At 40.7% G+C, this 15580-nt stretch overlaps 1 protein-coding gene across 1 annotated transcript; it reads right to left on the bottom strand.

Moving 5' to 3' along the window:
- Positions 1 to 7: 7 nt before the first annotated feature.
- Positions 8 to 6220, bottom strand: plag1 (pleiomorphic adenoma gene 1). Its single transcript, XM_036597191.1, has 2 exons — positions 5992 to 6220; positions 8 to 3699 (listed from the first exon to the last, which is right to left on the bottom strand). The coding sequence occupies exon 2, from the start codon at positions 3693 to 3695 to the stop codon at positions 2742 to 2744; it is 954 nt and encodes a 317-aa protein (XP_036453084.1). The 5' UTR covers positions 3696 to 3699; positions 5992 to 6220; the 3' UTR covers positions 8 to 2741.
- Between the last annotated feature and the right edge of the window lie 9360 nt (positions 6221 to 15580).

Raw genomic sequence — 15580 nt, 5'->3', positions numbered from 1 at the left:
AAAAGTCTAGTAAAGTGAGTCCTTCTGGTATGTTTATTGAGCTCAGTACTGTGGACAGTATTAACACTGGACCGAATCTCTCCTCTCCTCACATAGCAGCAAAGGTCGTCTGAATGCACACAGACACACAATCTCTTTCTCTCTCTCTCCTGCTCTCTCGCTCTCTCAGACACACACGCTAACAGCCAGCCGTTCACCTTCTACGACACACACCTGGCTCACCCAGCCAGCCAATAAATAACTTTCTCTTTGGATGATGTCATCTGGAGGAGACGAAAGGAAATGCAGGCTGCAGCAGCAAGTTCTCATTACAAATACATGCACACGCACACACACGCACACACACACACGCACACACACACACATATAGAGATATATGAATCATTCTGTCTTGGGCTATACACATACAACAGTAGTTTGTAAAAGTACATTAAAGTAACATATACATGATTAGCAATAGCCACTATCACAGGATGGCATTACAGAAATGTGATTAAAAACAATAAGGACATAAAAGGACACAATGTAAAACACCATTATGGCTGGAATGCTGTCTCTTGAACTAAACACTCTCTCCTTTTCTTCTCTTCTTCAACAGGTTGTGAGATTAAGAGGTCAGTTCCGCTCGGACCCTGTGAACGTTACTATGGCAACGTCCAGCTCCCAAACAGGTTTGTGAATAAAGGCTTCGCCTTCTTCCCGACACGTCCCAATACAACGCAGACGGACACTCCTGCTCCCTCCTTAGCATACAGTCTTAGATTTGAAAAGAAAAAAAAAAAAAACAACAACAACTAGAGGAGAGAAGTTCTGTTGCGCCATCAAGGGCTATACTTTGTCCATTAGCAGCATTATCCAAAACAGAGAGATTGTGTTACCCTCACATACATATACGCGCACGCAGAATGATGGTACCACTGAAACTGAATAGTTGAATTGCTAAAGGTCTGTGTCTCCCAGTGAAAACGCCCTGGAACAGAGCAATTCAGATCAGATTCTCCATGTAATCAGAGTCATTCACTCAGCAGCATCAATGACATCACTGTTTTACACCTTGAAGTTTTGAGGCATTCCGGTCTTCCCAGTTCTATACACTTTCGACAATACTGAAGTATTTACAAACTGCTTTAGATTCATGAATAGATTTATACAAACCATTTTAGAACCTAATGGAAAGGAAAAAAAAAACAAACAAATAAGGAAGTGCTTTGAAGAAGTATGGGTGGAACAAACTTTTGTTTTTTGTCATGTAAGTTAAAGTCTCAGTGAGAGACACAGACATTTTGTGCAATAAAGCAAAATAACAGGAGAAATGTACAAAGTTAAAACACTGTATGAAGTGTACCTGTAAAAATATCACACGTAGCATTTTATATATACATGCTAACAATCTGATAAAGAGCTATATATATGACATCTAAACCGTTCATGACAAAGGTTTTAACACAAAAAAAACATAACAGGACAAAACAAAGGCATCCGATTTTTTGTAGAAAGTGCTATTATGAAAAATATGCCCAACATGGAGGCTTTCCAGCACCCAACAACCTTCAGCTCCCAACGAAAATTCAACATGAACCATTCACTCAACACGCACCATCTATAATCTCTATTGTCTATAGTCACCTTAAACATGACCTCACAAAAATTCACACGCGCACTCAAACACAAAAAAAAATCTGTTCCTAGAGGGGTTTGGCTGGGAGTTTTGCGGAAATAAAAAAGGACTGTTTCATTCATAGATGGGCTTCTACAGCCTGTGTAAATGGCAACTGTAGAGATATTTGTAGAACTGCATTTGTCCTTAAGAGTTCTGTGTATGCACAGATTAAACTTAATGCGTTTGTTTTGTTTTTGACTTGAATCAGTGCAATGGACAGCATTCTGGTGGATGAGGTTGAGAGTTGTGTTGGTATCTGAAGAGCAAAGAGAAGGAAAATAAAGACGGAAATGGCAGACAAAGAGACGGAGAAGGAGAGTGCTTAACGTTGGTGTGTACGTTTGAGAGTCTTTGTAAATATAAAGTCTGTCCATGTTTCCCTTTATTGCTTTGTATTGTGAAGCAGATCTGCACTGATAGTTTCAGGCCCTTAAAATGAGCAGCAGCATGAAGGCAAATGGCCATCAACAACATCAACAAGAAAAAATAATAAAAATAAAATAAAGTAAAAACTAAAAGCAAAACGAGATGAGCCTTCCTCACTCTGGCTCTGAGGGGTTTGGTTGCCTTTGGCTGTGTAGAGTTCTGACACTGTCACTCAAATGCTGGCATTTCAGTACCCAACAGCTTATGGGCCAACAAACAAACAACAAAAAAAATCTCTGTAATTTTTTTTTAGCTTTGATGGAACTTCATCACTTGAAGTTCAAAGTGCTAAATGGGAGGGTTTTGAAAGCTACATGATCTCAGCGTTTGAGAGCAAAACTTCACTGCAAACTGAGCTCTGCTTTGCAGACATGCTTTTTTTGACAAAGTGATTATTTCATTTTGAATGACAGCTATCAGATGATGTTCAACATCCTCTATTGCTAGAACGCCTCCAGATATAGACTGAAGTAGATATAAACAAGTATGTGATATGTTCTCAAAGGCACGTTTTAAAATGTGTTACTGGCTTGAGAAACGAGTGTTGCCTTGTGTTTTTTTCTTTAGAATTAAGTGCCAAGTTGACGGTAAAGTGTAGGTATGCTTTTGAGTAAGTGCTAAGGTAGCTAAGTACAAGTGTACATATATATTTGGGTCACTGGAAGGCCTGGTGGAAGCGAGGCAGGGTGGTGGTTGTATTCAGGCTTTGTGAGTGCGTGTAATTAGCAGTGAGCCCGTGCGTTTGTGTAAGCGTGGGTGGGTGCGGGAGCGTATGAAGCGAGCTTAGAGGGTCAGCCGGGTCTTGAGAAGGTGTTATCACAGGCAGCCCCTCCTCCTGGCTGTAAGAAACCCCCAAGGCAGGCCCTGCCCCTTGACCATAGGGCAAGAAGTTGAACAAGGGAGACAGGAAGTCCAAAGATGGCGTAGTTTCTCCAGCGGACGTGGCAGCAGCAGCAGCATTCAGCTTGGGCGTCTCCTCTGCCTGCAGCTCTAAGAGATAGCTTTCAAGCTCAGCTCTCAGAGGGGGTGGCGGAGAATAGGAAGTGTGACCTAACGGATAGCGTAACGCGAGGGACCCCGACGTAGGAGATTGGTGCGGTTCCATCAGCTCCACTGGCTCCGCCTTCACCCGCAGCAGCTCGTGGGCATGGCTCTTCTTCACGTGGCGGGTCAGGTGGTCCTTGCGGCCGAAGCGTTGGGCGCAGTACTGGCACAGAAAGTCCTTGCGGCCTGTGTGCACCACTAGGTGGCGCCGTACATCCTTCCGCGTGTAGAAACGGCGCTCGCAGTGCTCGCACTGGTGCCGCTTCTCCTTGGCTCCAGCAGCACTTTTGCCAGCGTGGCCGCGCAGGTGCTCCAGCAGCAGTGGGGTGCTAGGATATGGCTGCAGACAGACCTGACAGGTGAGATCCCCGCGGTGAGCGGCGTGCAGAGCCTGGTGCCTGCGGAATCCCAGCTTGGTGTTGTAGCTCTTTCCGCACTCCGTGCAGCTGAAGGCCTCTTTGTTGGGGTCATGCGTGTGAAGGTGGTTCTTCAGGTGGTCTTTGCGATGAAACATTTTCTCACAGTAGCTGCACTTATGGGTCTTCTCTGGTGAGTGTGTGGCCATGTGCCTGTAGAAACAAGCAAGAGTGCAGGTATGATGACAAATAATAAGGCTGCGTTGGGGATTGTAGGAAACATACTGAATAAATTAGGCCTGTGCCAGTGTGCCAGAGTCCTCTTATACGGGTAATGGTGTGGAAAGTAATAGCGGTAAACGGTTAAACCAGGCTGGGAGGAGGGGTATTTCCTAAACCTTTTTGTCCAGTAATTTTGTGACAGGTCCTTTCACTGAAGCAGACACAGGAGGAAGCACATATCATGTGAGTTGAAGCTTAATCATTGTCAAGTTAAAGAACATTGTGGTATATTGTCATCTTAGATTTGGCCACAAAACTGTAATTAATCTAGTAAGAAAGAACAAAACTGTATACAAGCACAATCTTTTTGGTCACTTCGTCTGATACCGTCTTCTTCAAAGCTATTTCGCCTGAGGCTGTTTGAAAAGGCCAGTTTTGCCTGATCTACAAGAGCCGAGACGTTACTTTTTTACCTGTGTGAAACTTGATGCTGTGGCCTCAGGATGTGCTAAAATGTACACCTTAACATAAGCAGCTTTTTGTACAGGCATGTTAGGTCTGCTGCACCGAGCACATTTACCCAGCTGCATTCATAGTACAAGTTTATCTATACTAGGTACAATTAATGTGGTATCAGTGTAGGGTTGGGCAATAAAACAATAACGATAATTATTCTGACATAAATTTCCTTGATAAAAATGTTTGATAAATATTTGATATATATATTATACATTTAATATATATATAATATAATATGATATATATATATATATATATGTATGTATATATATATATATATATATATATATATTATTATTATATGATATATATGTTAATAAATAACATGTTTACTGCTCACACTAAGCTGATGTTGCTGAGGTTAGCACCTGTAACCAGATGGCCTAGCATTTTTCACCAGACAGCTATAAATAATCTGTTTTCTTTTTAAATTATGCATATTACAAAAATCGTGGCTGTGCTGTGCATGTGAGAGTGCTGCTTTAACCAGCTGGTAAAAACAGCTAACCTGGGAAATTTTCTCCCATCTATCATGGACAGATTTGCATAATGTTCCTCTGTTTGGATAGTGATTGTCATGTTCTGACCATAAAGCTGTGGTAAACAAGTTTTAACCATCAGTGAGAACTGCTGTCGCTGCACCTCGGTTAACCGTCACCAGGCGCAGGCCTACGATAAACCGTGATAATACAGAGAAACAATGCTTTCTGTGTAGCTACTGTATTTGTTTCCCACTTTCATTAGGCTAACCTTTCTTGGGAACTGGCTTGGTTTCTTCCATACAGGACACCACAGAAGGTCCAATTTGATATGGCATTACATTGTTCACGCAAGTGACTGAAGTATTTATCATTTAATTCATAAATAATGTGCACCATAGTCTCATAAGCCAGACTTCTGCATATCATCAGAAAGTCTGGTACATTTTGCCACTTAACCGCTACTATGACAGGAAAGGCCATTTGGGGATCACCTCATATAACCAGCCACAGGCCACTAGTTCAGCATGACGAGTCTGGGTGGGCAGTTTTTCAAAACAGGACTGCAACAAAAAACCTCAGGAAACAAACTCAGAAGCATGACTCACTTTAAAGCTACTTAATGCCTCTGAAAAAACTCTAACCTTTAAAGATGTAATGCTGCGATTGTCACAAACTGTATTTTTTCAGTCCAGTCCTTGCTCTGAAAGTCTCAATCACAGTTCTTGTAATTGTGTTTCTCGTTGGACAGATACAGCCCACTGCATGGAACTGTGTACACACGTAAGTGTGGATAGTCAATCAGAATGCAACTGACAAAATCCCTACAGTGGTGGCCAGAATAGCATGTAAAAATACGTAAATGGAGCGTCTGAGGCTGAAACTTTGTGAACATGACTCTACTGGATAAAGCTGTTCAGTCAGTTTGAACTTGAATCAATTCACGTACAGTATTTTGGAGTATGTTGGACTTTCATGTCCACCATCCTGATTCTTGCTTCAGAAGATATTTTTATCTGATCCTATATACTTATCCCTGCATAGCTTGGGTATTTTTGGAGTTGTGACAATATTGCGCAAGGTCATGAAGTTGTAAAAATGTGCCCCCTCAAGAGAACTTGGTGCACTTCTGCTGGGGACCACCAAGGATAAAGTAGCAGGTCTTTATCTTGTTTTAATGCTTGCCTCTCTTTTAACGTAAGAGAGCACCCATTGTTTCATTATGTGTGTTTGCTGTGCTTTTGTTAGCCATAATGAGACTGAGAAAAAGGCTTGTGAGACCCACCGTAGCAGTTTGTACTTGGAGACAAAGGCCTTGGTGCAGTCGGTGTGCGTGCAGCGGTACGGCCTCTCGCCCGTGATGTGAATAAGAATGCACCTTCAGCTTCTCCACACTGTTGAAGGCCTTCTCACACAGCTGACACAGGAAGTTCTTCCTCCCTTTGCCCTCTGGCCTCCTCTTCCTCACTCGGTCGCGCTCTGCCGGGTTGGGGCAGTCATCATCAGGGGAGACCGTGGCCATGGCAGCTTAGCACGGGCCAGCCACGCGGTGGACACGAGAAATGTGTCCGAATGCTGACAGAGCAAGAGAGGCGGAATCTTCAACACCACAGAGAGACCAGGCCCTGAGGGAATAAGAGAGGATGCTGGCTGAGTTCCAAAAAGTGAAGGAAAATAATAGTCAAAGAGCAAAATCGAACATTGGTTCTTACTCTTGATCCCAGCATTGCAGAGATCTAACTAAAGTTTTAATCAGGCCTGAATTTTTAATCTTAAACAAAACAGCCTGAAAGCATTCTGCAGGAGTCCAGCCTGACCCACAACACCATGTTTTGAAGCCAAATCCAATTGTAGCCTGACAAAAATGTGTCCACACTCGACTCGAATCTAACCTCCACCTACCGGAGACTGAATATAACTAAACATTCGTTTAATGACAAATTACCATGATAAATTATTAACATCACTAGTTTTTAATGCAATTAATACTTTTTTTTTTTAGTTTGTCCTTCAAACCATCTTAAGTTCCACCCTGAAGCCCAGCTGCTTGGACGATTGTCTACTGTAGTCCTTTTATACAAGTATAACTTTTAATGGACAGTTCCATTGATGGCTTTCTTGATATAAAACAAAGATATAGCTACCAAAATGCCGTGAACTTATTTATTGTTGAAGTACACCAAGTCTGAAGAATTGTTTATGAGCAAAACACTGCTAATGTGGCAATATCAGAAAATTCAGCCCACTATGATGGACAGTGCTCACAGGAGAGAAACTGACAAAAGGAATTCCAGTTTGAAAGCAAGAGGCTACACTCATGGAGACATGTTTGTGTGTGTGCGTTTATTCAGCATGATTAAATGGCTAAAGTGTAAACAAAGTCATTCAGAGTATAGTTAGGCGGTATGACAATAATACGGTATACTTCAGTACTTAACAATTATTTAAATTTACGTGTCAAATTGCTGTTCCACATCTGAACAGATATATAAACACATTCCGTACATTTATATTTTAGAGGGCTCACTGATTGGTGTTGTAGGAGCTCACCTATAGGTAGCACTAACAGAAACGGGGGAAATCAGAGCCATTATTAAGCTGAGTCTGTACTGAACTAACATTAAAAACATGGTAAAACATTTGAAAGCTCTCATGTTTGAACCTTTTGAACCTCTCATGGCCAAATGGTACCACCTCTACTGTTACTGCACATTTGATATGGCCATTTGATATGATATTCATATATTTAAATAAGGTATTGGCTGTATTATTATTTTAATGTTTACACAAACAAAAAGTGCATAGTGCTGCTAATTTAATTCATGGTTTTCAATATACAATTTGGTGAAATTGTTTTTATGTGTATCCGTATGTTTTGAACATTGCCAGCACATTTTATACCGCACAGTTTCATCTACATGATAGCAACTTAACCATGGCAAAAAGCTAGTATCAGAACCACATTCTCTGTAAACACCTCCTAACTAAGCTCTCTCCGAAAACACCAGAGAACAGGTTCAATTTCCGCTAACTGTCACTCTCTACTTTTACTCTCTCAAGCATTTTTACCATCTAAACTTGCGTTAACAGAGTACCAATTCTCAGAATCAAAACTGTACTGTGATGTGCGGCACTGTTTAGGTCTGTGGTCATGTTCTGTGGTAGCCAGAGCTGCTAGCATAGTATTAATATATGTTAAACAGTGCTGCTAGCCAGAAGAGAGGAGCTAGTTAGTATATTCTCCTAGCTAGCAGCACTGCTTAACATATATTAATTGTTCGACAGATGTTTTGAATGATGGCTTGAAAATTGTGCACTGTGTTCACTTATTTGGTAGCCATGTGAAGTGAACTACTTTTTTTTTCTATTTTGAAATAACAGACATAATGCTTTTTGCATTATCTCAAATCCCCCGCCTCCCTATATTGTTTGCTGCTTGCCTAAATCGTTTGAAGGTATTAAAAAAGGAGATAACGCCCAACACTAATTATTAGTATTTTCACATCAACATAGTTTGTTGTGAAAAGCTCTGTTCTAGAGAAACGTAAAGTCTAGTTTAAAGTTCAAAGCTATGGTGACAGGAATCAGAGCATCTAAAGGCAACATGACAAAGCTGTTGCATGAAGTAGTTACAAAGTGGATATGAATGGATAGTTTTGAGATACATTAGATACTTTTTAAATCCATTCATGGTGGAGATGTACATGCAGGGTGTTATGAGGCAAAATATTTGTAATTTTGAATATTTTTACCATTTTCAACATTACAAATAAAAACCCAGAAGACACATGTAGGTTCACTGGTTGTTTTGGACATTAATTTACGGACTTAATTAAGGACTTCTAATTCCTTTCACCACTACTGTAAAGATTCTGTAAGTTTTTCCACAATGAACCATTTCAGATCAAACCACTATGAATGATATTGGTAACCATCTCAGGTATTCATTTAGGCAAAACTTTTGAAAAATCAATGAAATTCTCCTTTAATTTTTCCATCTAAAGTAATTTGACTGTTTAAAATTTGCAACCTACCAGAACCAAACAACAGCCCAGTCCAGCAACCTTTCAGCTCTTGTCTCATTAGTAGATCATGCCACAACTGAATAGTCATCATTTTTCTTCATTCAAATCTGTAAAGCACTTTGAATTACAACAGCTTTTAGGAAAAGTCTTATATAGATAACATAACATAATGCGCTGCTTTTTAAATGGAACAAGTCTCTCTTTAGGGTCAAACCTGACAAAATAAGACAAATGCGATTAGTCGCGATGAACTGCACAAAATAAAGATTTTTAACCTTCAGTTCTAAGTCCTAATGAGGGCGCTTGGTAGGGTTCCCTTGTATCCAGTGCCAGTATTAAGAACCAATAACAAGTAATAATAAAATCAGAAGAAACGCAGGAGTAAATGCAGGCTAAAATACTTTAAAAGTGAGGGAGGAGTTGTGAGAGGGGCGAGTTGTGAAATTTTAACCCTAATTGAGCCTGACAAACATTTGAGAACTGTTATCAGAACCCAATCTGACCCACCGTGAAATAGTCGTGTAATGTCGGGCTCAGACAGATATTTCACGTGTATTCAAATCCTTTAAGATGGGGAATTAAGTGTGCACAGATGACTCTGTTTAGGTGATACAGGGGAGTGTGTACAGAATGTAACCAAATGCTGAAACAATTATTATTTTAAATATTTTTAAAATCATTTTAAGGTCTTTTACATCTATATTGACAAAGCTATATAAAATATCCGTGTAGTCCTAATGGTCAGGGAACCAAACAGCAAATTAAAATAATCTTACAATAATAAAACTGTCAGATTCTTGTCTGCCAGTTTGTGACCCATAGACATCACCAGATGCTGCATATCATCCCTGCTGATATTGTGCCAGGCAGCCAATGTCACTTCCTGTTTATTTCAGGTACTTTCTGCCTTAAGTCTTGTATTTACTAAGTGAAATGCATGCACAGTAAGATCCAGGTCAGGTGACCAGTCAAGAACATTTTAAAACCTTTCTGAGTTTTGAGGCATTTGGTCAGATTTGAGCAGTGAAGATTCTTCTGTACACTTGAGAATTCATCCTGCTGCTGCTACCAGTCAAATCATCAATTAAGGTAGAGTTTGAAGTGAGAGAGTGGGCTTACATGCCCATGCTACCATGTTTCAAAGATGAGATGGTCTCATTCACCACACTTTTCCTATCACTTTTTGTCCAAGATCATCACCAATTCATCTGTCCATAACACCTTGTCCTAGAACTGTACAGGCTTTTTAGATACATTTTAGCAAAAGCAATATGCTGCTTGATGCCACACTTGATGACATTTTTCCATAGATAATGGGCTGTTCTTCGCTTCATGCCCAAGAACAGCCCTTACCTGTGATAAAACCACAGTAATGCATGCCCTCTCATGGTGTAGTGCTTTACGTTTTGTAACTTATGTTGACACTGTACCAAACAGTTGATATAACTCATAGCAATAATCATGATTGCCGACTTTACATTGACACTTCATATTGAGAGACAGCAGCAACTTCAGATGCAAATGCCACATGTAGAATCAATCCTAGACCTTCTGTTTGGGCAACACTGGTGAAATGACGTTTTGTTGATTTTCAAAGTGAAAACATCCTTTACAGAGAACACACGTCTGTACACTTTAATGCACAAATACTGTTTATTTGCTGAATTTAACATATTGGGGGGGGGAAACAAAACGTGGCCTGTGCAAAATTTGTATTTTATGTTTTTTTTCCCCCTCAGTATGTTAAACTAAGCAAATAAATAGAACCTTTGAACTAGGAGTTTGCCATATTTCGTTTTTTTTTTCTTGTAGATGATGTTACATTCACACACAACAAAACATGATTTGACTGGGGATGTTGAAACTTATATATCTGCATATGACTGTACATGTAATGAAATTACAGTTCACAGTCAGCATGTCAGCTTCATAGTTTTGTTTAAAATCTGTTGATCTACATGAAACAGTCAAAACAACTACAGTTATCACAGTGCAGTACAATAAATAAAGATAAATACTGCTCTGGGTGTCAGGCATAAATGAAATATGAAAATAGCAACAAAACGCCAACATAAGCCTCAAGTGATTACATTTTAGAACATATGATTGTGCAATTTCAAAGTAGACACATTCTTTAACAATATCAATCTTTGTCCTGCATCAAGTCCAGACTAGGAAGCAACCATAAGAGAGCATAATTAAGCTTCCCTAAGTGTATAGAACCCAGTATGGAGCTTGAACAAAGTATAGGACATATTGGAATATAGGAAACTACAGGAATAAAGTACACTGCATTCAAAAAAACTAACCAGATCACAACTGACTGTTCATGTGTGAGATACTGTGAAATGACAGCAGTCACCAAAAGTCACAATAATGTGGTGGTAGCCTAGGTAGACCAAATGCCTGGGGCTTCTGATTGGCAGGCAGAAGACTGTGGTGGCAGCATGACTGTGATATTACAGAGATCAGACACTGAAACATGCACAGCTTTTAGGCAAGCAGCTTTCAACAGCCTATTGCAGCTATTTACAACCCCACGGGAAAGAGATTAATCATATTCTATGTATTAAGCGGTCCATGATCCATTGGTACAATGTAATACCATGTGGCACCGTTCAAGGCAAATGGCCATGAAGTCTGATGACCAAACTTTACATTTTCTTCATTTTCACACAGCAAGCTTGCCCTGAAGTGTCCTTCATTAACTGCTGTCCAGTGTATTAAATTACAAACCCTCTTCCATTCTGTTAATTCTTAGGCTGAATAATAAAAGGCTATTTTGGACTTATAACAAGCACATATATTCACTAAACAACACATTCACTAAAAGGAATTTTGGACATCTAAGCAGTAGATCACACTGCAGAATTACTCAATAAACAGACTATGTAAATACTGCTTTTCAAAAAAGAAAAATACAAACAAAAATCAAAGTTTTGCAAATAGCACTAATGTTAAGTGTTTAATGTTGTCTAAAATAATGTAAAGTTATTAAGATTCTGTGTTGCAGGTGTTGTTGATGCTCTAATAGTATTTTACCAACATATTTTATATATGATATGATAATCTTAGTTTATATATAATAATATATACCAATATCATATTTTTTTGGAAATAGGGAAGAAAATGACAGCCCAAGAACCCCCATTAAGACAGTGAGTGATATTTTGCACTGCTTAAGTGTTCTTTTTCTTTCATGGACTTTAGAGAACCTTCGTATTTCTTCATCTAACACTACATACTCATCCTCTCCAGCTGCTTTATACTTTCATTAATCATCTATATCTATTCTATTCATCATTTTATCTTATGCTTCACTTTCAGCAGCACTTTGAGACTATATTGTCCACACGCTTAAAAGTAAAGGTTCCTGAATGGTTCTAGTCTTGGATTTATGGTTCTAAAAAAAACTATAATTGGTACACAACCTCTCCTTTATTTGGAGCTTCTATACATTTTTACAAAATTCTTCAAACATACACATCTCATTTCCAAAAGGAAAGATCCATTAAAAGGTTCTTCAGGGAATCAAAATTGGTTCTTCTATGGCATGGTGCTTCAGTTACCTTCTGAAATTTGGCTGTATAGTTCTCCTGCACAGTTTGCCTGACTGTACTCAGCAGACAGCAACACTAAACTAAAGAAAAAAATTTAGGTTGCATTTTAATTCTATATTTACATTCTACAGTTTCAATTCAGCTTTACTTTTTCTAATAACTGTTTACCTTAAATATAAAGACATTTTAAGTTAAAAAGAATTAGAAATGCATTTTTATTCCTTATAAATTATATTCCTACTTTTTTAGGTAAAATGTTTGCAAGTAATGGAGATTAATGGAATTGTGGAATTATCTACACTGGATTCAATTCTGTGGTGTAAATTATGTTAATTTACAGTTAAATCTGACATGAATTCAGTAAAATCACTAATTTAATTATAAGGAAAATCTTTTTTCAGGTTTATCATGAGATGTGTAATTTATAAACTAGTAATAAGTTGTGTTGAATGAACAGAGGGAACTAGATAAACAGTGCTCCATATTAAGTTAGTTTCACATTAATTATGGACGATGCAGCCTCCAAAATTCAGATCATTTCTCAGAAGTGTTTAATATTCATTCATGATTTTAATGAGCTGTAAATTTATCAGATTTATTTTATTCTAGTCAGAAATGATCTAATAACAGAATCTAAATTTAAAATCACCACAAAAGTTGTTTTTAAAAACTGAATGAATAATTTTCATGGCCCAACTTTAGAAATTACAGAAAATAACCACAATTATAACCTGAATTTCTTGCACATCATTTTTTTACATGCACACTTAAACTTTACATATTTTTACTTTATAAACTTAAATTTCTCTGTTTAAAGCCTAATTAAACATTTTTTATTCACAAAAACAGAACTGTGACTTTATTATACACCACAAAAACAACACTTATCAGCGAGAAAATAACTCAATGTGAAACCAGCCCAGGTGCTTTTTCTCTCATTCACAGCTTTAATTATTTTGAAACTGAAAATGCAACAAACCAGGATAAAAATGAAAGATATGGAACACTTTCAGCAAACGCTGTTTTCCAGATTACTCCATTAAATTACTCATCTTTCTTCCTTTTTCTAGATTAAACCTGGCAGAACACAAAACAGAGCGATCAAATAAAACAACAAAAACAGCGTTTCACTGCTGCTCAACCAAAACGTCCACAAACGCGCTTTTTTTTCTTAAACGAAGCTGCTCGGCGCTCTCCACACCTCCCCCTCCTCCTACAAACACAACAGGCTGATCAAAACAACTCGGTGAAATAAAGTTTTTAAGACGCTGACTTCGGCCCGCGGAGCTGCGCGAGCTTTAAAGGCGGTCAGACACGTGGAGCCCCGACAGGACCGATCAGTGCGGAAAACAAGAGACGACGCGTTACAAAAATAACGAAGGAAAACCTCTTTTTTTTACCACCACAAAAGATTAAACCCCCCAGCGCGGCGTCTGAGAGCTGCAGCCCCCCGACACACCGCCACAGTGAACCCGGTCACTGCAGAGAAGGACACTCAGGGGGCATTAAGGATGAGGGGTATCAACCCCCACTGCTCCCCATGTCCCCCTCCTCCACTTCACACACCCAGCCATGCCACACGTGCTCCTCCTTTCATCCCCTCGCGGGAGCAGCACGCCGCACCAGAAGCTCGCGCAGAAAAGCGTCGATTTGCGTTTAAAACCACGTTAAAACACACGGCGATGCGCGAGAGGCTCTTCAGCAGACTTCACGCGGGCAACAAGTTCACTCCGCTCATATGACAACAACAGGGCAGGATCACAGAGCTACATGCTAAACCTCACACGGCTCAGACTCCATCCACACACGCCAGAAGACCACCACTGACCACTCAACAGGCTCTCAAGGAAACCCCCCTCCTCCTCCCCCTTATGCCCCCCCCCCTCCCTCAATCACACAAACTTTGACACAATCACGGTCACGCAGAGCTCAGCACCGTAACTCACCGGGTCCTGTACACACGCCGAGAGTGTGTGTGTGGGGGGAGTGTGTGTGAGGTGTTGTGAAGCAGACGGACACATGTTTAGCTCACAATTAGTGCCCCCTTAAACTTTCTCCCTCCATTTTGGTTGTTTGCGATATTGACAAGCACCCCCCCTTCCCCCCTCCACACGGCACTCAGCGGGAAAAACGCCGTTATCACCTCCGATACGAGCCGCGGACCCGAGCGCCTCTCACTCTCTCTCTCCTCTCTGCACTCTCTCCTCACCGCGAAGCCCAGCAACTTCAGCCGAGCGCGGGGACCGACCGTGAACGCGCTTCGGCTGGAACGCGCTGCCGCCGCCGCCGCCGTGTTTACGGTGCTCGCCTGGCGGTGCACGTAAATGTGTCAAACTGCGAGCTGCAGCACGGTCTGCAGCGGCGGCCGCTTCACACTCATTCTGATTTTGATCACTTTTTTCTGTCCTGAACGCGCTGGTCTTCGTCACGGCTAACTGTCCTCGCGGCTCCGTCGTTTATTATATTCACAGAGAGAAAAAGCGAGGAAAAAAACTAAAACTGGACGCAATTGCAAAACTTTTTTTTCGCTCTCTCTCAACTTTTTAAAAACTCCAGCACTTCCTCTGTTTGTTGACGTTCATTTGCATTCGGCGCGACGCGACAAGAAGTTCATAACACAACTTATTTTGCTTTTTCTGCGCATTTCTCTTCCCTCCGCTGCTTTTTCTCTCAGGTCCCGAGCTGGGCGCTGATTAACACAAACTTTTTTTTCTCCCCCCTTAGCTTCACCCTCACTCTCATAATTTGAATAACCCCGATATTTTAATTCAAGAACGCCGTAACGGTTTGCTTAACCGCCGCCAAACTTACCGTGGGAGCCTTAACATCCTTTCTGGGGCGTTTTTCTTGACTTTCAACTGTTCTCCGAATTTTTAATAATTTTTTTCTCATATTTTTTGCTGGACGCGGCGGGCCTGAAAATTGTTTGCTTTCTCCTCTTTCCAGCAGCCATTGTGTAGGCTATGCGCTGCGGTGCAGCCGAACCCGGCCTTCACCACGCCCACCCGCACACCACGCCCACCGGCGGCTTCTGATTGGCTGAGCCGCCTGTCACTCTTACGTCTAACCGTCCCCGATCGAACGCCACTGAAATTCAAAATTTTGGTACTCGCCGGCGGTTCTGTCAATCGCAGTGACTTCACCTCACCCCGCGTTTAACAGCGATAGATAGGTGGGCTTAAAAGCTGCCCCGAGCCTCGTCTCAGTGGCCGCAAGAGGCGTCCGTCAACCGGCGTGTTTGCGGAGAGTCGCCGCCTGTTGGTCGGCCGCTCTGTCTGTCAGCGAGTTT

The sequence above is a fragment of the Colossoma macropomum genome, unplaced genomic scaffold (genome assembly GCF_904425465.1).
Source record: "Colossoma macropomum unplaced genomic scaffold, Colossoma_macropomum, whole genome shotgun sequence".
Lineage (NCBI taxonomy): Eukaryota > Metazoa > Chordata > Actinopteri > Characiformes > Serrasalmidae > Colossoma > Colossoma macropomum.
This window is presented reverse-complemented; position numbering and strand designations above follow the sequence as displayed.

What these genes read in the sequence shown, in the direction of transcription:
- plag1 (XM_036597191.1), bottom strand. Translation starts at nt 3,695, where the DNA reads ATGGCCACACACTCACCAGAGAAGACCCATAAGTGCAGCTACTGTGAG.